The sequence below is a fragment of the Coregonus clupeaformis genome, chromosome 20, assembly GCF_020615455.1.
Source record: "Coregonus clupeaformis isolate EN_2021a chromosome 20, ASM2061545v1, whole genome shotgun sequence".
In the NCBI taxonomy this organism is placed as follows: domain Eukaryota; kingdom Metazoa; phylum Chordata; class Actinopteri; order Salmoniformes; family Salmonidae; genus Coregonus; species Coregonus clupeaformis.
This window is the reverse complement of record NC_059211.1, coordinates 62,727,846-62,754,641: the sequence shown is the minus strand read 5'-3', so window position 1 is coordinate 62,754,641 and position 26,796 is coordinate 62,727,846. Positions and strand designations below refer to the sequence as shown.

General features: G+C 45.2%; 2 protein-coding genes across 2 annotated transcripts in view; both read left to right on the top strand.

The window, feature by feature from the left end:
• Window positions 1-2,368, top strand: part of LOC121543875 (potassium/sodium hyperpolarization-activated cyclic nucleotide-gated channel 3-like) — a 31,085-nt gene extending 28,717 nt beyond the window's left edge. The window contains exon 12 of the mRNA XM_045205840.1: window positions 2,168-2,368. Within this exon, the coding sequence (XP_045061775.1) occupies window positions 2,168-2,368 (201 nt within the window). The remainder of the gene's footprint in view (window positions 1-2,167) is intronic.
• A 278-nt stretch (window positions 2,369-2,646) lies between these two features.
• Window positions 2,647-25,285, top strand: LOC123481511 (zinc finger and BTB domain-containing protein 7B-like). Its single transcript, XM_045205839.1, has 7 exons — window positions 2,647-2,728; window positions 8,014-8,134; window positions 21,462-22,540; window positions 22,717-22,993; window positions 23,093-23,409; window positions 23,515-23,536; window positions 25,055-25,285. The coding sequence occupies exons 3-7, from the start codon at window positions 21,468-21,470 to the stop codon at window positions 25,283-25,285; spliced, it is 1,920 nt and encodes a 639-aa protein (XP_045061774.1). The 5' UTR covers window positions 2,647-2,728; window positions 8,014-8,134; window positions 21,462-21,467.
• The last annotated feature ends 1,511 nt before the right edge of the window (window positions 25,286-26,796 follow it).

Below are 26,796 nucleotides of genomic sequence, written 5' to 3'. Positions count from 1 at the left end.
GAGAGCTTTGGAGATATATGTGGAATATGTGGAGAGATATGTGGAGACTGGAGAAATATGTGGAGAGATATGTGGCGAGATGTGGAAAATGTAGAGAGATGTGGAATATGTGGAGAGATGTGGAGTCTGTAGAAGCATTTAAGAGGTTAACAGCAGTGGCAGACCACAGGATTAGTAGAGAATAAATAGGACTGTAATTGCTGCCTGTCACTCTGGCTCTGAACTAGAGGACCTGCGGGGAAGACCTATTCTGGGGCCACAGCACTGGAATCACACCGGAATGTCTTAGAGGATCACCTAGGGCTTGCAGGACATGGACAAAAAGAGAAATGGATTTCAATTATTTTGTCAGTATATATGTCAGTGTTTTAAGGATTGTGTGTGTATTTGCAGTGTGTGGTGTGTGTGTGTCTCCCTGCAGAGAGCGAGGTGACAGTGGAAACTCTGATCCCCCATCATGTAACAGGTTATTAAGTCTATAAGGGTAGACTTGGATTCAGCACACCCAGGTGGGTCACACACTCCTCTCGACTGCTGGGCCAACTGTGTGAGGGTGTGCATTAGTTCCACTACTGTCAATGCATTTGAACTTCTGCAAGGAAATCCATAATTAGATTATTTGCTAAATGAAGTTGAATTCAGCGAGATTTTGGGGGACAATAAAACAATATTTTATCTTTGCCCTTTAACTTTTTTAGGTGAACAACAAGGTTACCCACTGTGCACAGATGTCAGTTCAATGTCTAGTTTTGATTTACATTTGGTTGAGTTGTCAACTAACACGAATTCAGTGTGAAATCCCCCCAAAAATGAACCATGTCATTGGATCTAGGTTAAAAATTGGGTGAAAAAAATATAAAATGCCTTTAGTTGATGACGTTTCGCTGATCCAATTAGTTTTCCACATTGATTCAATGTCATCACATAGATTTTGTTTAGTTGAAATGACGTGGAAATAACGTTGTTTCAACCAGTTTTTGCCCAGTGGGTAGTGTGAATTGCAGTAACACACACGTCACACACACCACACACAACAGCAGCAAGACAGGTAGCCAGACCGCAGATAGAGCACAGATTTAAGGTTAGGGGGCGGCAAGGGGAAGGTGGGCTGGGTGGGCTGGGTGGGTAAACCACAAGATGTTATATTTAGACTTCCCATCACTTCAAAACCTGCCATCTCTCTCACACACACACACATACAGGGGGGGTGTTTGAGAGAGGGGGTCTATAGTGTATGCGGGAGCAAAGAGCACACGATGCAAAACTTAGAAAGGATAAGGTGATTCCTTCTGCTGTGTAGTTACCACTTCAAACAGGAAGCTGATGTGTGTGTAGTTCGCTATGAGGGGAGGGTTGTGTGAGCCGTGCGTGTGTGACGCTAACCTCATTCTCTCTCTAGTATGTCTCGAGATTCTTGCATCAGCCCTGTGTTGTCGTACACACTTCAGTCTCCCTCTGTACTGGAAACAGTGAATCACTTACAGTAGAAAAGGTCCTCTTTACCAAAAATTCGATTTTGAATTGCCTTCAGTATATCACAAGATAACACACACACTAACATAGACACATACACACTAACACGCACAGTGAGATATTATTCTTAGCTGTTTCAATAGAGTGGGTGTACCCCAGCTACTGTAGCCTGTACTGCCTCTAGTCTTCTCAGAATTTGGGGAGAAGTCTCTGAGTTATTATAAGTAGACTGGAGTTATTTTAAGACTCAGCAAGCCACCATGAGACTGCTGCTTTGTCATAGCTGTCAGTAAATATCTTGCAAGGGGTGTGACTTGTGACTGAGGCTGAGTAGTAGCCTACATATCTACTGTATGTGCACCTGCACATGCTGGTTTCTCTGTCTCTATGGTCACCTTTTGTCTTGGTCGCCATGGCTTCATTTGCAAATGAAATGCTGAGTCACTTTAGGCGCGCATAGAGAGAGAGAGAGAGAGAGAGAGAGGGAGAGAGAGACGGAGAAGAGAGAGAGAGAGAGAGAGAGAGGGGGAGAGAGAGATGTACAGTAACAGCCAGGTAGAGGCAGTTACACAGCATGAGTATCATAAATAGCGCGTTTAAATAAGGCGATATATTTCCAGTGGAAATGTCCGCTGCAGCTGGCACACGCATATGCCCTCCAACGTTCCTCTCCCTCTCTGTGCCCACCTCTCAGCCCCGCTGTGATCCCTCACAGACCTCCAACCTGCCCCGGGAGTCTCTAGACCAACATGCCCACCACTGCCTTCCTTCCCTCCCACCTCGCTGCGACAGACACTGCTGTTGGCCTATCGCACCGTGGCCGACCCCCCTGTGCCCTGCCCACCCCAGCGGTCCCTCTCCAGCCCCGCCAGAGCCAATCCGCAGCGGGGTGTAAGTAGGGCAAGCCGCTTCCTTGTTCAAGGAGGAGCTGCCTGGAGTAGGAATGGGCCAGTGGAGTCAGAGAGGGGGGAGAGCAGCCCAGCAAGCCGGCGGTCTGCGAAGAGAGAGCCGAGGCAGGGGGATATAAACGCCGGCAGAGAGACAAGAAGAGACGGATATTACAGTGAACTCCCGGGTGATACGTGGTTCGTCAGAGGGACTAGTTTGAGATTTTGGACAGTGCGGAGAGAGCGGTGACCCCCGGGGAGCGACGGGGGGGACGGGGGGGAGCCAGGCGGGTGGGAGCGAATCCAGGAAGTACAGAAGCCGGTCAGGTGGGACGCGACGAGACAACACAGGTGACACCGGCGCACAGGTAAACCCACTCGCTCTCTGTTTCTTGGGGAAATTATGGAATTCTTAAAGTTAGGATTTTACGCTAGTCTTTCCCATTTTCTATAACAACCGCCCCTGAACTCCCCTTTCCTCCCTCCCTATCGGTCCTAACCGGGGTCACGGGAGGACTACGTCATGGGTATTCGGTAACTCCCGTGTGACGTGTCGACAATTTCTCCCTATAATTTTCGCGCTCTCTTTTCCTAGAGGCTTATTTTGACACATAAGCACGCATACTATTTAAATTACATTAGCAGCGAATATGTATTTGATCTCAGGTTAGTTGCTTTGTGTTGCTACCTGTGTGGATGTGGCCAGGTGAACAAGCAGGGTCGACGGGTACACTTCTGGAGGCTTGGCTTCTAATTATAGCAGCGAACACCGGCTGACATCCAAAACCTAACCTGTTCTCACGCACATCACCGGCCTCTGTAGGCAACAAGCCATGTGTTCCACCACAGGGCAACTTTGGCCTCGAATTATATTATTCCAATACCCTTTCAGTAGGCAATGCTGTTGTCACCACACTTTGATATATCCTTCGTCTTAAATTATATAGCTCTGTTGCTTATGTAAAGTTATTGAAATGTGTATTAATGTTGGATGGATGAGGGCTTTTAAATGTATAACTATGGATGGTGGGGGGCTGTGACTTTGCATTAGTTGTGGGTGGGCGTGTGTGCGTTGCTGACTCGCCCCTCTTGTGGTACAGACAGACCGGCTGAACCAGCCAAACTGGGTTGGGTTTGGTCGTCTCTCTGAGTTTGTTGTTTCATTTACAACTTTATGGACACCATGTTATTAGTCCAATACACTGAAGGGTTTCTGGTCTACAATATTCATTTGGTGGTTTAAACATTTATTTTTCACACAATAATTCTCCAAACAGTGTTGGTTCTAGACCTAAACTTCAGTGCACTTGGAAGGAATAAGGAATATATTTGGCCTGTAAGAGTATGTAGGCTAATATTTGTACAGTGGGTTTCTGTGTGTATGCTTGACAAATAGGTATTGTTGACGTCTGCGATGCAGATTAGATTTGTCACCAACCACAACTCAGTGAATAATGACACTATTATGTGTGAGAGTGATGGAAGAGAAAGCCCAGCGAGAAGCAGAAACGTTGTTCTGCACTGTCACCCCTAACTGCACCTTGTCTGAACTGAAGCAGTCTTATCACCAACAAACTGACAGTTGGGAGGCCTGGAAAGTCTGTGTAAACTGTCTTTGGCTTTAGTGGTAACTGATCTACCCCTCCCTCTCTTCTCATCTCTCCTTCCATCTCTCCTTCTGGTGTCATGGTAACTTAATTACTCCTTTCATTTACTAGATTGGACTATTCTCATGCCCTCACACTCCTCTCTCTCTCTCTGTCTCTCTCTCTCTCTCTCTCTCTCTTTCACTCTCCCTACCACACACACACACATGTTCACATGTACACACTCACAAACACCAAATTACATTTACATGCGCCTTTTCAATTATGACAGGTAATGGGTATAGTCTCTGCTCTTTCCACTGAGTATGGGATAGTGGAGTGTGTGTTTGTGTGTGTCTGAGTATGTCTGTGGTCCTACACAGGTGTGTGCTGTGCCTGTTTCCCAGCCCTGTTCATTGTTAGTGTAGGCCACTTCTGCTCTGGGGCATGGTGAAGTGGGAAGTGGTCTGTCTCCGCCCCCTCCCCCGTCTGTGTGTGTGTTTAGGTCGTTCATCTTCTTTATTTTTATTCACGCTTTTTATTTACCGTTTCTCATTTACCTTTTGATTTCCTGTTTCTGTCTCTCCTTTCCCTCCTTCACTCTCCCTTCACCTTATCCCCTCAATATTTGTCCCTTTCCCTTCCCTGTGTCTCTCTGTCTCTCACGTAGCAGATATCAAATGCTGTATACTGTGCCTAGAGAAAGTATTCAACCACCTTTTTCAAAATGTTGTTGCGTTAAAAAGTGAGATTAAAATTGATTTGTCATTTTTTGTCAGTGATCTAAACAAAATACTCTAATGTCAAAGTGGAAGAAAAATTCTAAAATGTTTCAAAAATTAATGAAAAGTGAAACATTAGAAAGAATCCCCACCCCTTGACTTTTTCCACATTTTGTTGTGTTACAGCCTGAATTTAAAATGGATTAAATTGAGATGTTTTGTCACTGATCTACACACAATACCCTATAATGTCAAAGTGGAAGTATGTTTTTCAAAATGTTTACAAATTAATTAAAAATGAAACGCTGAAATGTCTTCAGTCAATAAGTATTCAACCCCTTTGTTATTGCAAGCCAAAATAAGTCCAAATTTGCTCAACAAGTCACATAAGTTGCATGGACTCACTCTGTGTGCAATAATAGTGTTTAACATGATTTTTGAATGACTACCTCATCTCTATACCCCACACATAACATGGAGGTTTTCCAATGCCTCGCAAAGAAGGGAACCTATTGGTAAATGGGTAAAATAACCCCCTGAGTCAATACATGTTAGAAACACCTTTGGTAGCAACTACAGCTGTAAGTCTTTTTGGCTAAGTCTCTAAGAGCTTTGCACACCTGGATTGTACAATATTTGCCCATCATTCTTTTTAAAATGTTCAAGTCTTGCCATAGATTCCCAACTCAATTTAAGTCAAAACTGTAACTAGACCACTCAGGAACATTCAATGTGGTCTTGGTAAGCAACTCCAGTGTAGATTTGGCCTTGTGTTTTAGGTTATTGTCCTGCTGAAAGGTGAATTCGTCTTCCAGTGTCTGTTGGAAAGCAGACTGAACCAGGTTATCCCTGTAGGATTTTGCCTGTGCTTAGCTCTTCTGTTTCTTTTTATCCTAAAAAACTCCCTAGTCCTTGCCGATTACAAGCATACACATAACATGATGTCGCCTCCACTATGCTTGAAAATATGGAGAGTGGTACTCAGTAATGTGTTTTGTTGGATTTGCCCCAAACATAACACTTTTTATTCAGGACAACAAGTTAATTGCTTTGTCACATTTTTTTTGCAGTATTACTTTAGTGCCTTGTTGCAAACAGGATGCATGTTTTGGAATATTTTTATTCTGTACAGGCTTCCTACTTTTCACTTTGTCAATTAGGTTAGTATTGTGGAGTAACTACAATGTTGTTGATCGATCCTCAGCTTTCTCCTATCACAGCCATTAAACTCTGTAACTATTTTAAAATTACTATTGGCCTCATGGTGAAATCCTGGGCAGTTTCCTTCCTCTCCGGCAACTGAGTTAGGAAGGACGCCTGTATCTTTGTAGTGACTGGGTGTGTTGATACACCATCCAAAGCCTGGTCTTTGTGGTTGAATACAGTGCATTCGGAAAGTATTAAGACCCCTTCACTTTTTCCACATTTTGTTACTTTACAGCCTTATTCTAAAATTGATTAAATAGTTTTTTTTCCCTCATCAATCTACACACAATACCCCATAATGTCAAAGCAAAAACAGTTTTTTTGAAATGGAAATATCACATTTACACAAGTATTCAGACCCTTTACTCAGTACTTTGTTGAAGCACCTTTGGCAGCAATTACAGCCTCAAGTCTTCTTGGGTATCACGCTACAAGCTTGGCACACCTGTATTTGGGGAGTTTCTCCCATTCTTCTCTGCAGATCCTCTCAAGCTCTGTCAGGTTGGATGGGGAGCGTCGCTGCACAGCTTTTTCAGGTCTCTCCAGAGATGTTCGATCGGGTTCAAGTCCAGGCTCTGGCTGGGCCACTCAAGGACATTCAGGGACTTGTCCCAAAGCCACTTCTGTGTTGTCTTGGCTGTGTGCTTAGGATTGTTGTCCTGTTGGAAGGTGAACCTTCGCCCCAGTCTGAGGTCCTGAGCGCTCTGGACCAGGTTTTCATTAAGGATCTCTCTGTACTTTGCTCCTTTCATCTTTCCCTCGATCCTGACTAGTCTCCTAGTCCCTGCCGCTGAAAAACATCCCCACAGCATGATGCTGCCACCACCATGCTTCACCGTAGGGATGGTGCCAGGTTTTTCCTCCAGATGTGATGCTTGGCATTCAGGCCAAAGACTTCAATCTTGGTTTCATCAGACCAGAGAATCTTGTTTCTCATGGTCTGAGAGTCCTTTACATGCCTTTTGGCAAACTTCAGGCGTGCTGTCATGTGCCTTTTACTGAGGAGTGGCTTCCGTCTGGCCACTCTACCACAAAGGCCTGATTGGTGGAGTGCTACAGAGATGGTTGTCCTTCTGGAAGGTTCTCCCATCTCCACAGAGGAACTCTGGAGCTCTGTCAGAGTGACCATCTGGTTCTTGGAGCAATGTCAGAGTGACTATCTGGTTCTTGGTCACCTCCCCGACCAAGGCCCTTCTCCCGATTGCTCAGTTTGGCTGGGCGGCCAGCTCCAGGAAGAGTCTTGGTGGTTCCAAAGTTCTTCCATTTAAGAATGATGGAGGCCACTGTGTTCTTGGGGACCTTCAATGCTGCGGACATTTTTTGGTACCCTTCCCCAGATCTGTGCCTCGACAGAATCCTGTCTCTGAGCTCTACGGACAATTCCTTCGACTTCATGGCTTGGTTTTTTCTCTGACATGCACTGTCAACTGTGGGACCTTATATAGACAGGTGTGTGCCTTTCCAAATCATGTCCAATTAATTGAATTTACCACAGGTGGACTCCAATCCAGTTGTAGAAACATCTCAAGGATGGACAATGGAAACAGTTTCGAGTCTCATAGCAAAGGGTCTGAATACTTATATAAATAAGGTTCACAACTTGACTGAGGGACCTTACAATTATCTGTATGTGTAGGGTACAGATATGGGGTGGTCATTCATAAATCATGTTAACCACTATTATTGCACACGCAGTGAGTCCATGCAATTTATTATGTGATTTGTTAAGCAAATTTGTACTCCTGAACCTATTTCGCCATAACAAAGGAGTTGAATACTTATTGCCATACCAGGCGGTGATGCAACCAGTCAGGATGCTCTCGATGGTGCAGCTGTAGAATTTTGAGGATCTGAGGACATTGCAGCTTTTCATTTTTTATTAATTTGTGAAAATGTCTCAAATCTAAATTTCACTTTGACATTCTAGGATATTGTGTGTAGACCAGTGACAAAACATCTCAATTGAATCCATTTTAAATTCAGGCTGTAACACAACAAAATGTGGAAAAAGTCAAGGGGGTTGAATACTTTCTGAAGGCACTGTATGTGTATCTTGGTGTCTATCTGTCAGTCCTCAGGGATCAATAAAGTTTGTTCAAATCCAAATCATCTAACTATCCACACATCTCATCCCCTCAGCTTTGTATCCCTGGAAACCGGTTGGCTCTGCTGGAGAAGAACAGAAACAGAGGAAGAAGAGGAATATACAGAGGGAAGAAGAGAGCAGGGACCTGTCCTCCTCTGAGTTTATGGACTGGAGGTAAGAGGTGTGGAATGTTGAGTCCTTTTCAGATGAACTCCGCCCCCACTCTGATCCAGAGTGTTGCACAATAAGTGCATTGAACTAAGGAAAGTGTTAGTGTGCCAGTCGTTGACAGCTCCTGTCCTGTCCTACTGTAGGTATAGAAACTACAGATTATATCACATGGCTGTCCTGGGGTGCTGCAGGCCACTCCCATAAAATAAATCAGTGGACCTCCATACGTGTTAAAGTGTGTTGAATGAGGGCACCCCCATAAGATACTGATTTTGGTACAGTCCAGTATGTGTCAGGAAGGAACCCCCCAGAGTTGATGTGTACTGTACAGTATATTGTGTATGCTGGTAACTGACTGAGTCTCACTCTGTCTTCTTTCATTGATACTCAGCCAGGGTTTTGGACTCAGTGTTTGGAATACGGTTCATTTGAACACGCAAATCCAAGGGTCAGCAATGGCATACATTTACATAAAGTCATTTAGCAGACGCTGTACTTAGAGTTAGTGTGTGTGTTTTCGAGCGACAGATCATGTGGTTGGGGCCGTGCAGAAGTGTGACCAGTGGGGTGGGGGGGTGTAACAACAGTGAGTGGTCTTTCAAGGAAAGATGAACTTTTAAGATAAGACACACACACACACACACACACACACACACACACACACACAGGCAGTCACCCAATTCCAGTAAGTATATGAATTAGGGCATGTGGCCCGTATAAAAAATTCCCCCTGTTCACAATGGGGGTTTCAGTTTCAGATACATACAGTAGGCTGAGTGGGAGGACAAGGCGGGGGAGAGAGGGGGAGAGAGGGGGAGGACAAAGTGGCATCAGCAGATTTTAAGAGCTTCCTCCCTCCCTTCCTTCTATACCTTTACTCCTTCATATCAAATGTATCTTCCTCTCATCCCCCCCATCATCCCTTCATACCTCTCCCTGTTACCCTACACCACCCATTCATTCCTCCTTTATCTCCTCAGCTCATTCATCCATCCATCCATACTCCCTTTCCATATTCCCTCATTTTCCCACTCTTAGAACGGTTCAACTTTTCGACTACTCTCTTAGCGTCATCTTAGAGTTTTTTGCATATTATCCATTATTCCATTCACACAATGGTCAGAATCAGGGACACGTTCCGTTTGGTTATTACCATATATGGGCACTAAAAACATTTGAACCAATACCCTTCATGTAGGCCTTAACCATAATGTCTAGGTGCTGTGCCACTGACTAAGGTGCTCTACTGTATGTTGATGTACATCACAGCCTAGTTTGCCTCCAGTCGATCTGTGTCACTAGAGGAAGTAGTACAAATGGCGTTTCCCCTTTTTCAGTCTCCAGTTTCTGTCGTGTTTCACAGCCCTCTCTCTCTCTCGACCACTGGCCTGTCAGCCTAGCAACTCACACCACCCGCCTACTACCGGGGGGGGATGGAAGAGCAGGAAGTGGCAATACTTTACTTCCTGTAAAGACAGACACCTCTTAAAGATGAAAAGAGTTTTAAAAAGGAGTGAGAGAGAACATGATTAGCTTTTCTTGTAATGGTGTAAATGTTGGTGTAGAGACTGAGGGGGTGGTGCTCATCAACAGGTACAGTGAGCCAGCGGTTCAGGGAAAGAGAGACAATGACACACACACCACAGAGAATCATCTCCTGTATCTTGTTGTGAAAATGACCCCTAACCTTTAGATCAATTTTGACGAGAAATGACAGCTTGATGTTGTAGCTGTTGTAAGTACAGTACCATGGGTAGTCAGTCATCGAGACATTGAGAGTGCGGTATTCGATGAGCTCTAACTCGCTACGCATCAGTAGAATTCCCCGCCGTCAACGTTTGAATCTTTTGTCAAAGCGCTGTACTGCTGTAATTGGGCGATAGATGGATGGGTGTGATCATTCTCAGTTCTGTAGCAGTCTCGCCACTCGGAAGCCAGACCAGTGACAGTCAGGCAGACATTTTAGTTACTAAGGGGGCAGAGAGGAACCTTTCTTTGTTGTGTTTCTCTGAGGACAGCTGAAGTAACCGCATATTCTGTGTCAACCCTTTCAGCCACGAATTACAGTAAAAGCAACCGCTCTCCCCCCTGTTGACAAACCCCAGAGAACACTACTACAGTATCGTCCTGATGATGTCAGTGAAGTGTCCAGCCTTTTGACCTTTTGACCTTAGACCACTGAGTGGCGCAGTGGTCTAAGGCACTGTATCGCAGTGCTAACTGTGCCACTAGAGATCCTGGTTCGAATCCAGGCTCTGTCGCAGCCGGCCGCGACCTGGAGACTCATGGGCGGCGCACAATTGGCCCAGCGTCGTCCAGGGTAGGGGAGGGAATGGCCGGCAGGGATGTAGCTCAGTTGATAGAGCATGGCGTTTGCAATGCCAGGGTTGTGGGTTCGATTCCCACGGGGGCCAGTATAAAAAATATATATATTTGTATTCACTAACTGTAAGTCGCTCTGGATAAGAGCGTCTGCTAAATGACTAAAATGTAAATGTAAATGTACCACCTTTGATTGTGACTTTTAAACTTAATACACACTGTTCGTCACATGTTGACATGGTCTGGAGAGGATATCAGACTAACTGTCATTCTTCTTTTATACTCTAGTTCCCAGCTCCTTGTCCCCTACCACTATCAATATCTCTCTTTCTCCTTGTCCCCTACCACTATCAATATCTCTCTTTCTCCTTGTCCCCTACCACTATCAATATCTCTCTTTCTCCTTGTCCCCTACCACTATCAATATCTCTCTTTCTCTTTGTCCCCTACCACGATCAATATCTCTCTTTCTCCTTGTCCCCTACCACGATCAATATCTCACTTTCTCCTTGTCCCCTACCACGATCAATATCTCACTTTCTCCTTGTCCCCTACCACGATCAATATCTCTCTTTCTCCTTGTCCCCTACCACGATCAATATCTCTCTTTCTCCTTGTCCCCAACCACGATCAATATCTCTCTTTCTCCTTGTCCCCTACCACTATCAATATCTCTCTTTCTCCTTGTCCCCTACCACTATCAATATCTCTCTTTCTCCTTGTCCCCTACCACTATCAATATCTCTCTTTCTCCTTGTCCCCTACCACTATCAATATCTCTCTTTCTCCTTGTCCCCTACCACTATCAATATCTCTCTTTCTCCTTGTCCCCTACCACTATCAATATCTCTCTTTTTCCTTGTCCCCTACCACTATATCTCTTTTTCCTTGTCCCCTACCACTATCAATATCTCTCTTTCTCCTTGTCCCCTACCACTATCAATATCTCTCTTTCTCCTTGTCCCCTACCACTATCAATATCTCTCTTTCTCCTTGTCCCCTACCACTATCAATATCTCTCTTTCTCCTTGTCCCCTACCACTATCAATATCTCTCTTTCTCCTTGTCCCCTACCACTATCAATATCTCTCTTTTTCCTTGTCCCCTACCACTATCAATATATCTCTTTTTCCTTGTCCCCTACCACTATCAATATCTCTCTTTCTCCTTGTCCCCTACCACTATCAATATCTCTCTTTCTCCTTGTCCCCTACCACTATCAATATCTCTCTTTCTCCTTGTCCCCTACCACTATCAATATCTCTCTTTCTCCTTGTCCCCTACCACTATCAATATCTCTCTTTCTCCTTGTCCCCTACCACTATCAATATCTCTCTTTCTCCATGTAGCCATATACGGTATCAGTTGTATTCTGTCTCTTTCTCAGAGCTGACATGGTCGTTCCTCCTTTACTTGTCTGTCTGTTTTGTCATCCATTTATCTCTCCATCTCACCTCGTGGTCGTCAGTCCTCACAGCAGAGGAAGAGGAAGCCGATCAGGATCAGTTAGTTTTGCGACATCGGTGTGTGTGTGTGTTTGTAGGGGTATGTGTCTACGTGCGTGTGTCTGTCTCTGTGTGTGTGTGTGTGTCCGTCCTAGTGTGTGTTTTGCGACATCATTCTCTGAAAAGGGAGGTAGTGTGTAAGACCTAGGAGCAGCTGTCGAGATCCTCCCTAATGATGTGGCAACTTCACCCAGCAAGCAGACACACATACACACACAGTGCATCAAATACACAAGTCACAGACACACACTATCACGTTGAAAGACACACAAGCTTTTTTCATCCGTTCATGAAAACACACAAACTCACACAAGTTCTGCACATAAATGGACCACTCATTCACACACTCCGTGTTCACACATGTAGTCTTGGGGGTTGGTTGAAACTGCTGACCAGATACAGATAGAAGGTGTGAAACCACTTTGTCAGCATGTGCTAGAACTAGTAAAGCCCTCCCATACACGCACATATGCACTGTGTGTGTGTTCCCCATCTTTCTGAAACTCCCTTTCACTGATTGCTAATGATAGCGATTGCTACCACATCTCCCCTCAGACATCTGCAGACACACACCTGCAAGGACTCACTGCAGCTACTTCCTGTCACACTCTCGTTCCCTCACTCTTTCTTTCTCTTTTCTAACGTTCTCTCTCTTTCTCTAACCTCTGTTCACGTCACTGTTCCTCTCCCTCTCATCTCTGCCTTTCTGTCCCCCCTCCTCCCCCCTCCTCTCCCCCTCCTCTCCCCTTCTATCTGAACATAACTCTTCTCTTATTCCTTCTCTTTGACGCAGATTGTTGGTAAATACTTTCCTGTTAGATTTACTCCACCCTACCTCATTCTATACCTATCTCTCCATCTTTCTTTACACCCACCCTTCACTCACTCGTTCGCTGACAGTCTTTTACCACCTCTTCTCTCCCACTCTCTGCTTTCCTTGTATGTTCTCTAGGAACACGTCTGTCTTAAGTCAAACAAACCTCCCCCGTCTTCTTCTCTTCTCCTTGATCTCCCCTCAAATCTCAGACCCCCTTTCCTCTTTCCAACCTCAGATTTCTCTCTTTTTTTTCTCCCTCTCCTCTTCTCGCTCCTGTTTTTGACAGAGAGACGTGTCTGCTCTATACAATACGTTTATATGTGAAGGTTCTGTACCGTTCGTCCCTCCTGAATACAACCCTTGATTCCCATCAGTAAAGAAGGATAACATGCAAAATGTCCTCGGTGTGGTGTGGCATGGGAAGGCTGGGTTAAGGACCTCCGTTCTGTACCACTCTGCCAGCCAAATGAATAATGTAATGTGTTCTTGGAACCAAGACCTCAACACACACATTGCCCCAGTATAGCTAGGCAGAGGGGCTGGATGCAGGGACAAAAGGAACCTTTTTTGAGGATATGATTTGTGTGTTTTTCTTACTCAAATGCACTTTGCCACTATTAAGAATTTCCTCCATCCTCGCTAGTGTTTATTGCGTGGTTGAGGTTGAGTGCAATTATTATTCCCTATATAATCAGATATTTTTAATCTTTATAGAATTGCTTTAGCCACGTCTTGGAGGAAATGGATGTACCGGTAATTACCATAATATTGTATTTATTCTCGTTATCCAGCATTTAACGAATTCAAATGACGATTCAAATTCTCTCTGGCTGTGTCTGTTTTCATATCTCTTTGAAAGATGCAAATAGCCGGTTCAGGGGGAACTATCAGTGGAGAGGGTCTGGGTTTTATTGTACTTCAGAAACGGTGCATGGTAAAGATATACTGTAAATGATGAAGATGATGATGGAGGAAGAGGTGGAGAACGGGGATGTGTCTCACATTTAATAACAATTCATACTTGCAATAAGCCTTCATGACGTCTTGTGAATGCTTTATAACTGCTTTATGAATGCCTGTAAATGTATTCATAATTCATTACATACAGGTGGTTCATAGAGTGTTGCCAACTCCTTGTGTTGGGCTGAATAAGGTTATATGTGGGCAGGAACTCATCATCCCCTTTTACCTCTCTTTCACCCCTCCTCTGAGAAGATGCACCTAAACCAACAACTCTCTCCCAGCCCCCTATGTTTAAGAGGGGGAGAGAGGCTAAAACGAGTGTGTGAGAGAGGGAGAAGGAGAAGGAGATCGAGAAAGCACTGAGAGCCAGAGGAGCACGTGGAGGAGGAGAAACGGTATGAACAGAGATTCATGACTCCCATTTTCATCCACTCAGGCCTTGCTGTGTTGTGTTTTATTTGGGAACAGCAGTTGTTTGGTTCCTACTGTGCTGTTCTGGTTGTCTCATGTAAATGATACATATTTGGACTTTAATTGAGTTCTCGTTTAGTTTGGTTTGTGTGTAGTTCTGATGGACTGAAATGACCTAGTTTGTTATCCTCCCATTAATATGTGTCATGTTGTGTCTAATGACACATCTCCATAAGTCTGCATTGTGTGAAAGTGTCTGTGTGTGTTTATTTAGCCAAAATGGAATAATACATTTTACTGCCACCCACCCCTCTTTAGCTTTGCATAATACTCTTTATAACATATGAATACATTCATAAATAGTTTTATTGTATCAGAACAAAACAATTAATATTTTATCACACACAATTTTAAATACAATTTTCAGGTTTACAAATGTTGTTTTGTTGTTTACAAATATCCTAGTAAATTGAGTTTATATTCGTACATTGTGTTATTATTTCCAAAAACCTTGTTTCCTTGTTTTCTTTATAGTAATTTATTTAAGCCTTCAATGGAAAAAAATATGTTATTTTCAAAATTCAACTAAATGAAGAATAGCTATATTTTGTAAACTTACATTGCATTTTATGTTTATATTTGTACAGTATTTCTGGTAAGCTGTGGATTGTTAGGGCCTGTGGCACGTGGATGTGAAACACATTAGAGCATTAGAAGTTTGCTAAAAACACTGCGAGTGAAACGCATTTAAACATATTATGAATGAACACACACACACACACACATTGGAAAGCGTCTGACATCAGAATTCATTTAAACACATTTCTGTGAATAGAGTAAAGTCATATTTTCACCCTGGGCCGTTCAGAGCCGAGCAGAGCTGATATAATTGATGTGGATTGGGAGAAGTTACAGGCTGTAAGGGAAAATAAGCACCAGTGTAATAACAGTCTATTGTCTTGTTTGTGGTAGAGCAGTGTCTACTACTATTGATCTCTCACTTGGCGAACTCAGTTGAAGTTGCAGTCAAAATGGCAATACGTTTAGCCATTATTTTGATGGTCCAATTGTTTTTTACTTATTCATTCTATCAGGACCCCATTTAAAGTGTTGTTTTTTCCTGTCCAGAAAGATCTAAATTAATCGAATACATTTTGAGTTAAAATGGGGTAATGAACCATTCTAAGCGTTTTTAGAGCGTGAGTGATGTACATAACGAAAGCGAGGGAAGAGGAAGCCGTATTGTCGGAGGGGAGGAAAAGTAGTCAACTGTCGACAGAGGAGTGGGAGTTGAGAATCCGATCTGAAACAGAGAGATAAGTTGGCCACCGATCATTAAAGAAAAAGGGATGACAAAGTGTTTTATTTTTGGAAAATAAAAATAACTTCTTTACTGCATAAACAGTTTTCAACCGGTTTTAATAAACTTGAAGTATGATGAGTTAGTCATTCAGTGTAATGTAGTCTACAGTTTATACCAGTTGTACAGCATATTTCAACAATAATTCTTAATATGGGGTTTTAGTTACTATTTTATTCATTTGTCACATTCATTTGTCTTCACTGCTTCGTAATGTGTTTTTCACATTTCCAGTAAGCTGTGTTTTGTAAAGTGGTGTGCCGTTATCTGTTTTCGTGAACATAACCGTCTGACATGTTTTTCCACATATAGTTTCCACTTGTTTTCTTCTTCATTTTACCTTCCATTCTTGTGGGAAAAGGAGCTGTGTTTCAAATAATTTGTACTAATTTGTATGTGTTTTATTAAACATGTGTCAGTGTATGTTTGGGTGGCTGTGTAATCTATAGTGCTATAGTGTTAGTTAAGGAGTGATCAGCAGCTTCAGCACGAAGATGTCTGTCCCTGACTGTTAGCATAGGGGCTGCTGAAGAACTAGAAACTAGAAACAGGGTGACTAAGAGAGAGAGAGAAAAGACAGGGGACGAGGGGAGAAAGTGAAGACAGACAGAGAGAGAGAAAAGACGGGGCGGCGGGGGTGGGGGTGGGGGGGGTTGTCATGTCTTACCGTCAAACAAAGATCATTGCTACTTTTTAACTGTGTGCAATAGTGTGTGTGTGTGTGTATTTCAGGGTGTGCCGTTATTAAGTGACTCACGGTTGTTCCATTAACAGGAATCTCTTCCCTTTTTCCGAACAACACTTGCGTCCCCCTTCCGAACAACACTTACATCCCCCTTCTGAGGAATCGTAAACCACCCCTAACAGCTTTTTTTATTTTACGCCGGAAACTAAACACTAGTATGCTCCTCATATTTGTATTTTTCTCTCACCCCCTCTTTTGCTCTTTTCACCAACTTAATCTCTCTTTTTATCTCCTCTGAGATTTCTGAGGTGGATTCTGTTAACGTTGAGTTTTCTCTTAAACAAAACCTAATCTCAGCTGGGACAGTTGTCTTTTCTATTGGCTTTTTGTTTTGTGCCTCATGACAGGTTCACACACACACACACACACACACACACAGTGTTTTCGGTGGGGATTTTGAGCTTTCTGGCAGCATCGTCTCCGTCCTCGTCTACTGCTTTTTCCAATGCGTTGTTTTAGATGTGCTTACGAGCGTAGGAGACACCTCAAACAAATCTCCCTGAAATCACTTCCTACCCGCTCTGAGAGCGGCGGTGGTACAAACCCATGCCAGTGTCGATAGCTTAATGCATCAAACCGAGAATGTTACATGTCAAGAGTTGTTTTAGTGAACAAGCTTTCATTTGGAGAAGACTTCACAGAGTCAGTCAGAGTTGCCCTATGGGTTGTTGTAATGTGACTTCATCATCATCATCATCACTTGTCCTATAGTAAGACCGTCTGTAATATGGCTGGTTGGTTTGTTTGAACGTTTCATCTAATACCTACCTGGATGTCTGTGGCGGGTTCTATTATGACTCACAGCACCAATATGATTTTGGTTCTTACAATTTTGATGTTGGTTGAGTAGGTTAAATTTGCACATATTTTACAATGTTGTAGGGTATTTTTGTGCTTCGTTCAAGGTCCCTCATCAGTAATGTAGGTGCATAGAGATCCTTAATTCTGTGCGTAGGTGGCTGATGGCTGAAGGATGAAACCACGGGCTGCATCTCAATAGTCTAGCATGGCTTCCTTCGTCTTCTTCGAGGAGAAGAAGCTACTTTAGACTATTGTACCCAAGTTCCCACCACCTGTCTAGAGACGGATGGACAAACATCCTTCCTACCTGTCCATCAGCCGAGGTCAGAGGTCAGATCTGTGGTCGGGAAGGGGCAGGCCAGGAAGTTGTGTATTTCGGAAACTTACGATCGCTCGTTTCGGAAAATCGACCCGCTGTATTTTGGAGAGAGGGGCGTGTGGGCGAGAAGGGGGAGGGGGTATCTCTCAATCTCTCTCTCCGCCACCGAACACCTTCTTTTCATAAAACAGGAAGCGAGTGAGCGAGCGAGAAAGAGGTAGACATCCCCAAGGATGAACGCGTAACCCCAACTTCTCTGAACTTCGAGAGTTAAAGGTTTAAGGAGAGAGAGGGAGAATAGAAGGCTATAATAAAGGAAGGAAGAAAGAAAGAAAGAAAGAAAGAAAGAAAGAAAGAAAGAAAGAAAGAAAGAAAGAAAGAAAGAGAAAGAAAGAAAGGAAGAAAGGAAGGAAGGAGCAAGTAAGAGCGAGGAAGACTGAAGTACAAAAATACTTATGCCATGACACAGACACAGCATCGCCTCCAGTCGACGGTCCCACTATCAGTCATGAAGGCAGGAAAGGTAGGGGTCCCGTTTGGATTTTGGGTTTAGACTCAGCTGGATGGGTTGAGGTTGGGAGGTAAGGTTCTATTGGGACTGGTGGGATTGGGGTTTCTGTTGAAGAGCAACGATGTGAACGTTAGTGTGTGTGGACTGTATGGGTGGGGTGTGTGTGTTTTTGACATTGCATGAAGATCAACAAACCACAAACTGAACTGAACAATGGGGACTCGGGGAGCCAAGAGAGTGACACGCAACGTGTGTATTTAATGGGGTGTGTCTTGGAGCAGGTTAGTCAGGTGAAACAGAATGTACCGTCGTCGAGGAGAGCCCCTCGGGGTGCTATGTGGACAGTATTATAGGATGGTTAGGGGGCTGTTGGTGGATGCTATGGGAGCGAGACAAAGGTGGGGGAGGAGGGGGGAGTCAGTCTGTTGTTTGTGGAAAATGTGGTCTGCTCAGGTGTGAGTGGTACTGTGGAAAAGGAGAGGGGGTTAGGTGAGAGCCAGGGGAACAGGAGAGGAGAGCCCTTGGTGTTATAAATAAACCTCATCATATGGATACATAGACAGTATAGACTTCTATAGACCTGGTAACCTACCTAGAAAGTAGTCTATGGACCTTGGGAGTCAGTGGCCTGAGATTAGTCAAATGGAGTAAGACACAACCTTCTGTTGTAGGCCTAAATGCTCTCTCTGTCTCACTCTCTCTGTCTCACACTCTCTGTTGTAGGCCTAAATGCTCTCTCTGTCTCACTCTCTCTGTTGTAGGCCTAAATGCTCTCTCTGTCTCACTCTCTCTGTTGTAGGCCTAAATGCTCTCTCTGTTTCACTCTCTCTGTTGTAGGCCTAAATGCTCTCTCTGTCTCACTCTCTCTGTTGTAGGCCTAAATGCTCTCTCTGTTTCACTCTCTCTCGTTGTAGGCCTAAATGCTCTCTCTGTCTCACTCTCTCTGTTGTAGGCCTAAATGCTCTCTCTGTTTCACTCTCTCTTGTTGTAGGCCTAAATGCTCTCTCTGTTTCACTCTCTCTGTTGTAGGCCTAAATGCTCTCTCTGTTTCACTCTCTCTGTTGTAGGCCCTAAATGCTCTCGCTGTCTCACTCTCTCTGTTGTAGGCCTAAATGCTCTCTCTGTTTCACTCTCTCTGTTGTAGGCCTAAATGCTCTCTCTGTCTCACTCTCTCTGTTGTAGGCCTAAATGCTCTCTCTGTTTCACTCTCTCTGTTGTAGGCCTAAATACTCTCTCTGTCTCACTCTCTCTGTTGTAGGCCTAAATGCTCTCTCTGTTTCACTCTCTCTGTTGTAGGCCTAAATGCTCTCGCTGTCTCACTCTCTCTGTTGTAGGCCTAAATGCTCTCTCTGTTTCACTCTCTCTGTTGTAGGCCTAAATGCTCTCTCTGTCTCACTCTCTCTGTTGTAGGCCTAAATGCTCTCTCTGTTTCACTCTCTCTGTTGTAGGCCTAAATGCTCTCTCTGTCTCACTCTCTCTGTTGTAGGCCTAAATGCTCTCTCTGTTTCACTCTCTCTGTTGTAGGCCTAAATACTCTCTCTGTCTCACTCTCTCTGTTGTAGGCCTAAATGCTCTCTCTGTTTCACTCTCTCTGTTGTAGGCCTAAATGCTCTCGCTGTCTCACTCTCTCTGTTGTAGGCCTAAATGCTCTCTCTGTTTCACTCTCTCTGTTGTAGGCCTAAATGCTCTCTCTGTCTCACTCTCTCTGTTGTAGGCCTAAATGCTCTCTCTGTTTCACTCTCTCTGTTGTAGGCCTAAATGCTATCGCTGTCTCACTCTCTCTGTTGTAGGCCTAAATGCTCTCGCTGTCTCACTCTCTCTGTTGTAGGCCTAAATGCTCTCTCTGTCTCACTCTCTCTGTTGTAGGCCTAAATGCTCTCTCTGTCTCACTCTCTCTGTTGTAGGCCTAAATGCTCTCTCTGTCTCACTCTCTCTGTTGTAGGCCTAAATGCTCTCTCTGTTTCACTCTCTCTGTTGTAGGCCTAAATGCTCTCTCTGTTTCACTCTCTCTGTTGTAGGCCTAAATGCTCTCTCTGTCTCACTCTCTCTGTCTCACACTCTCTGTCTCACACTCTCTGTCTCACACTCTCTGTTTCACACTCTCTGTCTCACACTCTCTGTCTCACACTCTCTGTCTCACACTCTCTGTCTCACTCTCTCTGTTTCACTCTCTCTGTTTCACTCTCTCTGTTTCACACTCTCTGTCTCACTCTCTCTTCCTCCATTATACACCTCCCCTGGAGGGCATGTGTGAAAGGAAGGACAGGAGAGTGGGTGATGAGGTGGTGAAAAGAAGGGAGGAGAAGAACAAGCTTCTGTTATCCTCACACAAACACTTCTAGACACGTCTTGTTTTACCCAACATTAACCCTTCTCTATGTAAAAGTTTGTTTCAGGAAATACCACACACACACTGTTAAGGTTAGATTCAGTGGGCAGAATCCTGACTTGAACTATACCCATATAACTTGAATCTTCCTTTGACGATGTGACATACGTAAAAGCTCTAACACCTTGTGTATGTCGATGTCGTCCTAAGTCTGGATTTGGCCCAGTACAGTCTGACTCCTCTCTTTCACCTTCCTCATTCTATCTCTTCCTCTCCTTCGTCTCTCTCTCTATTTTTAATCAAGGAGCTAATACTATCAAACTCTCTGTCACACACACACACACACACACACACTCTCTCTCTCTGGCACCCCCTTCTGATCCTCCCAGTTGTCCCCCCTTTCCACCCCCTCTGCCAAAATCACTTTTTCCTGATGTCATAATCTGGGGTTGAGGGGGTGGATGTTCGAGGAAGAGGGGAGGAGTGATAGGGAGAGGGGAGCAGTGATTGAGTGGCGCAGTGGTCTAAGGCACTGCATCGCAGTGCTAACTGTGCCACTAGAGATCCTGGTTCGAATCCAGGCTCTGTCGCAGCCGGCCGCGACCGGGAGACTCATGGGCGGCGCACAATTGGCCCAGCGTCGTCCAGGGTAGGGGATGGAATGGCCGGCAGGGATGTAGCTCAGTTAATAGAGCATGGCGTTTGCAACGCCAGGGTTGTGGGTTCGATTCCCACGGGGGGCCAGTATAAAAAAATATGTATTCACTAAACTGTAAGTTGCTCTGGATAAGAGCGTCTGCTAAATGACAAAAAATGTTTAAAAAAATGTAAAACAAATTGAAGGAGGGATAGCGCTAAGCTCTTGTTTAATATGGTCCCTCACGTGAAGGAGAGCTCCTTGTGTAAGTCACGCTAGTAATGAAAGGCTACAGTACCAACCAAAATATCTCTGCACCGTGACTGCATTAACTAACACAGTTTTACTTGTCAAAGGGCGCGTGCATGCACTGAGGTATTCTAGGTATTTGTGCATTTGTTTCCTGGTATCAAAAGCAATGAAATGTGATCTATATCAAAAGCATACACAATATTGTGATGATGTCACCACACCAGAAGAAATGTTAAACATTTTTCTCTGATTCTTATTTTTTTCCATGTTAAAAAATACATCCGTGGCCACCGAATGAGTTTGACTCAGCCTGAACTTCAATATCTGTGTTATTCTAACCAACTGTTCCCTCCTGCAGGTGGCGATGTCTCCAGGAGAGGACGGTCTGATCGGGATCCCCTTCCCAGAGCACAGCAGCGAGCTCCTGTTCCGCCTCAACGCCCAGCGCAGGGCAGGGCAACTCTGTGACCTCACCCTGACCTCGCGGGGCGCCCGCTACCCCACCCACCGCTCCGTCATGGCTGCCGTCAGCCTCTACTTCCGCGGGCTGTTTGGGGCGGAGGAGGGGGCCGAGGCGGGGGGAGGAGGAGGGTTCAGTGTATGCCAGCTGGACTGTGTAACGCCCGATGCCCTGGATGCCCTGCTGGAGTTCGCCTACACGGCCACCCTGACCATCCGCAGCTCTGGCATGAGAGACGTGTTGAGAGGGGCTCAGTTACTGGGGATCCAGTGTGTGGTTGACGCCTGTAGAGACATACTGGGGGAGACGGCGGGGGAGGTAGAGTGGGAGACGGGGGAGCAGAGGGTACAGGCGGAGAGGGAGAGAGAGGTGGCGAGGGGGATGAAGAAAGGCTCCCGGAGGAAGATAGACAGACGGAGAGTCACCAAGGTGGAGTCGTCACACCACCAGCCACTGCCTCATCGCCCGAATGTCAACACACACCAGCACCCCTCCACTCCTCCTCCACACCCCTCACCTGTTCAAGATGGGGCCCGCTCTCAACCCTCCACCCGACCCCCCAGCCCTGAGCAGGAAGAGCACCCCTCCACCACGGGACAGAACGGGGATCGGAAGCAGGGCAGGGGTGCAGGTAGAGGGAGTACAGCAGTCAACGGAGAGGTGCACTGGCCTCAGGAGCGCCTCCTCGCCCCCCACCCCCCTCTCCCTCTCTCAGACGACAGACTGTCAGAAGACGAGGAGGAGATGGAGGGAGTAGGGAACGGAGGGGTGCCCAGCTTTACTTCCGCCCCCCTGGCAGAGCAAGGGGGGGCCACGGGGCCAGGAGGAGGGGGTAGGAAGAGGAAGTCTCAGACCCCCCAGCAGTGTCCTGTCTGTCAGAAGATCATCCACGGAGCGGGGAAGCTGCCCAGACACATGAGAACACACACCGGGGAGAAACCATTCGAGTGCTCTACCTGCGGGGTCCGCTTCACCAGGTACGTACGCTTGTATTTTAATACTATTAACTATAACAGATTACAGGGCTAGCAATGTCCTACATGTGATGCTAAACCCTTATCCTCTTTCCTGTTTCCCTCTGTTCTCACCTGTTTCTCTCTGTCTCCTCTCTCTCTCTCTCTCTCTCTCTCTCTCTCTCTCTCTCTCTCTCCAGGAATGACAAGTTGAAGATCCACATGCGTAAACACACAGGGGAGCGTCCGTACCCCTGCCCTCACTGCCCCGCCCGCTTCCTGCATTCCTACGACCTGAAGAACCACCTGTCTCTCCATAGCGGGGCGCGACCCTTCGAGTGCCCGCTCTGCCACAAGGCCTTCGCCCGCGAGGACCACCTCCAGCGCCACCGCAAGGGCCTCAGCTGCCTGGAGGTCCATACCCGGGCACGACCAAGGCGCGGGTCTGGGGCTGACCACGGGGAGGAGGGCAGAAGGGCTAGAGGAGGAGGAGGAGGAGGAGGAGGAGGAGGAGGAGGAGGAGGAAGAGGGCATTCTCCAGACCAGCTCGACCCTCTGGAGAATCTGGCCCTGCAGCCCCACGCTTCAGCATTCCACCCCCGTGCTGGGATGGTGGGCCTGGGGGATGAGGCTGGGGTTGGGGTTGGTGCTGGGGCTGGAGGTCAAATGGTGTTCCAGAAGGAGGCTGACAGGGAGCGAGCTTTAGCCCTCTTAGGGCCTCACAGGCTGCCCTACACTGGTCTGCTGTGGAGAAGCCTGGAGCTGGGGGCGAGGGGGGTGGAAGGGGAGGAGGCAGGCGGGGGCCACTCTCCTGCACTTCAGCATGCAAGATGGGAGGAGGAGGCAGAGGAGGAGGCAGAAGAGGAAATGGCAGAAGAAGATGAGGAAGACGAGTGAGAAGAGAAGAAGAGAAGTGAGTGCATGTGTGTGTGTGCGCGTATGTGCATTTGTATATGCATAAGTGTGTGTGTGCGTTTGTGTGTGTGTGGCACCCACAGTAAGGATGGGGATCTCACTCAGGTGACTGGACCTGCTCCTTCTTACAAAGCGCTTAGAGAAAGACTAAACAATCCCAAAAAAATAATGGAAAACGGGTTTTCTTATTTCTTACTGTTGTTTCATGGCTCTCTGTTTTTATTTCAGTTGTCTCGAGTTCTGTTTCTAGTTGTCTTAATTTACTGTATTTCATGTTTGAGCTATTTTATTTCATGCTCTGGTTATTCTTATTTGCTGTACATAAAAATAGGCTTTATTGAGGGAATGTTTTGCGTATATATGTACTGATGGGGATATGGGGTGATTTTCTCTCACTATGCAAACTGAAATCTACAGCTGAGAAAAATAAGGTGTCCAAATGTAAAAAAAATAACAACAAAAAATTATTCAACAAATAATGTATTTTTGAGCAGAGTGCTGTTAGAGTAATATAACAATCAAATGTTATTGAAGTTCAAACAATGTATGTACAACATCCATCTAGGCCTACTAAACCCTATCACTCTTCATGTCATTATAGTAGCACTCTCAGCAGGGTCGTAAGAAACCGGGAGCATCCGGTTTTCAGTGGAAAAGCAGAGAAGACACAAAGCCATGAAAACCGGTAGCTTCCGGTTTCTTCCGACCCGCTCAGGCATTTGTTTTACGCCTGCTAAATTAGGTAAATATAGTAGTAGGTGTAGAATCTGCTGTTCCACTTTGGGTGTAATGTACTACCCTCTAGTGGTTATTGGTGGAGCTAGTCTCCAATGGCAACAAGTCACACAGGTTTCCTATTGAAGATAGCCATTATCTAACCGTAGTGGTCTTATTTTAAGGCTTATTATTTAGCTGTCCGTTGTAAGTAGATTTTCATGCCCTTCTTTTTATAAGGCACTGATGATACCAAAGATTTCAATTTATTTCTTCCTAATCAATCAGTTCGATCAAGCACAGGAGCACCAGAGCTATAGATTGAGATCCCAATGGGCACACACTGGTTGAATCATTGTTGTTTCCACGTCATTTCAATTAAATTACATGAAACCAACGTGGAATAGATGTTGAATTGATGTCTGTGCCCAGTGGGATGGCTCTAAGAGGGATCCTGGGATTTTAGAGCCAAGGTTTGGTTCAAAGACCTGTCTTGATTTGCCCGGTTCTCCGCTGCAGAGTGATAGAAGGGTTGAAGACTGCTTCCATAGGTTAGATTCTCTGTGGAGCTCTAGTGCACTGTGAAAAATGCCTGACCAAAACTAGACTACGTTTGCAGGGTCATTGGATGATTGTTAATGAGAGGTGTGTGTTTGTTGCTTTAGCGTTTACTTTTTGACATTGACGGGGGACCATTCCTTTCCAAAGTCTCCTTCTTTAGAACGTCTTCTGATCATGCACTCCTTGTTTTTTGTTGATTGCAAAAAGAGTGAGAGAAAAGGAGAGACCAAGAGGGAAGGAGGGAGTGAGGGAGAGACCTTGATCTCTTGATCGCTCTGTATTTATTTATTTATTGTTATTTATTGTGGCTTTCCAGTTGAAACTGTGTGTGTGTGTGACCTGACCCAGGGTATCCACAGTGACCTGACCCAGGGTATCCACAGTGACCTGACCCAGGGTATCCACAGTGACCTGACCCAGGGTATCCACAGTGACCTGACCCAGGGTATCCACAGTGACCTGACCCAGGGTATCCACAGTGACCTGACCCAGGGTATCCACAGTGACCTGACCCAGGGTATCCACAGTGACCTGACCCAGGGTATCCACAGTGATCCGACCCAGGGTTTGACACAGTGACCCGCAGCACCACTCGGCTCGGTCCCCTTCTGGCACAGTTGAAGTGCTTCGTACCTGCTTCCTTTTGAGTCTAAAGAGAAACTGCATTGTGCTTAAAGTGACGGCTAAGAAAGACCCATACACCCAGTGCCCTGTTGGGTGATAGGTCCTCTGTTGGCTATTCTTCCTCCTTTTGCATTTGTTTTGCACAACACATCACACCCCGAAAAGGTACTGCAATAATACCAGCACATTCCATCCTCCGGGGTAGAAAGAAGGGATCAGAAAAGAGAGAAGGAAAAGAGACCGACAGAGCCTCTCTCTCTCTCTCTCTCTAGAGCACAAGACGACTGTCGCACCGTAGCCATTTGACACTTTCAGTTAAAGAGATAAGCATCAACTGCACTTAGGGAGAGAACTGTGTTGTTGATTCAACATGTACTGTATGTTATTGTGTAATCTGTCAAAGCTGTGTGTATAAATCCAAGATAGGCCCTGTAGGGGGCCTGTCTCTAGGAGACCAGCGGCCATCTTGGGTGGCGCATTACAGGAGTAAGGCTGCTTTGCTTACAGATAATCAACTATTTCTTCAAAGTCTGTCACTCTTTAGGTGATAGTGAGTTGTGTTTTTTATTTACAACTAGTTACGAGGGCTGTAACTCTAGCCTTATGTAGCTGTAGCATACTGGACCTGTGTGTGCTATCCATCCCACGCTATGTAGAAAAAAAGGTTCCTTGTTTCTGATTTATTTGCACTAAAATTATTGAGAGCTTTTATGTTTTTTGTTTCACCTCCTTATCCATTCCATGACGTCACTCAGTATCGTTTATGATTGTAAGAGAAGATATCTATATATCGTTCCTTAAATTCTTGATAATAACATTTGTCTATATTCTTTCTACTGCTTAGTGTAATAATGATGATAAGAGACTGCTATGTAAAGGGGTGAAGCTGCCTTGGTCTTTTGTTTTGTCTTTGTGCTGCAACTATTCTCAGGAACTCTTGAGCAATGCACAAAGTAATTATGCAAAATTGTGGGGGAGATATGCTGTGTATGTATGTAGCCTATGTATGTTCATACATGTGTCTGAAGGGGGTAGTGAAACCTTTCACTCAAAAGTACGGTTTCAATATAACACCTTGTACCACATGCGTATGAGGAAGTAGGATAAAAGCAAATCCAGAAGTAGTAAAGATATCCATTTGTATGGTAAAACGTGCACAATGTAGTGTACATCAATTGAAACCCGCCAGTCACACACATTGTGCTGAAAGGTTTTCTATGCTGAGGGGTGTTGCTACCAGCATTTGGAGAGCTTGGTGAGTGAATGAGAGATAAACAGTATGCCAGCTGTGAAGCGTTGTGTTTTTCTATGGGAATTTGTAGTTTTCTTTGGCTTTGGTGAAGGGATCTGGGGTCTGTTTTGAATAGAGACCCCACTATCAGGGATACATTTTTGTCTTTCCGTTTTTAGTGGACCTTCTGTCAGAGATATTAATTCATTTTCCCATAATTTGTTTCAGATAATGT

Coding starts and splice junctions, on each gene's coding strand:
- LOC123481511 (XM_045205839.1), top strand. CDS start 21,468: ATGTCTCCAGGAGAGGACGGTCTGATCGGGATCCCCTTCCCAGAGCAC. Junction 22,541..22,716: donor TGCGGGGTCCGCTTCACCAG/GTACGTACGCTT, acceptor CTCTCTCTCCAG/GAATGACAAGTTGAAGATCC. Junction 23,410..23,514: donor GAAGAAGATGAGGAAGACGA/GTGAGAAGAGAA, acceptor TGGCACCCACAG/TAAGGATGGGGATCTCACTC.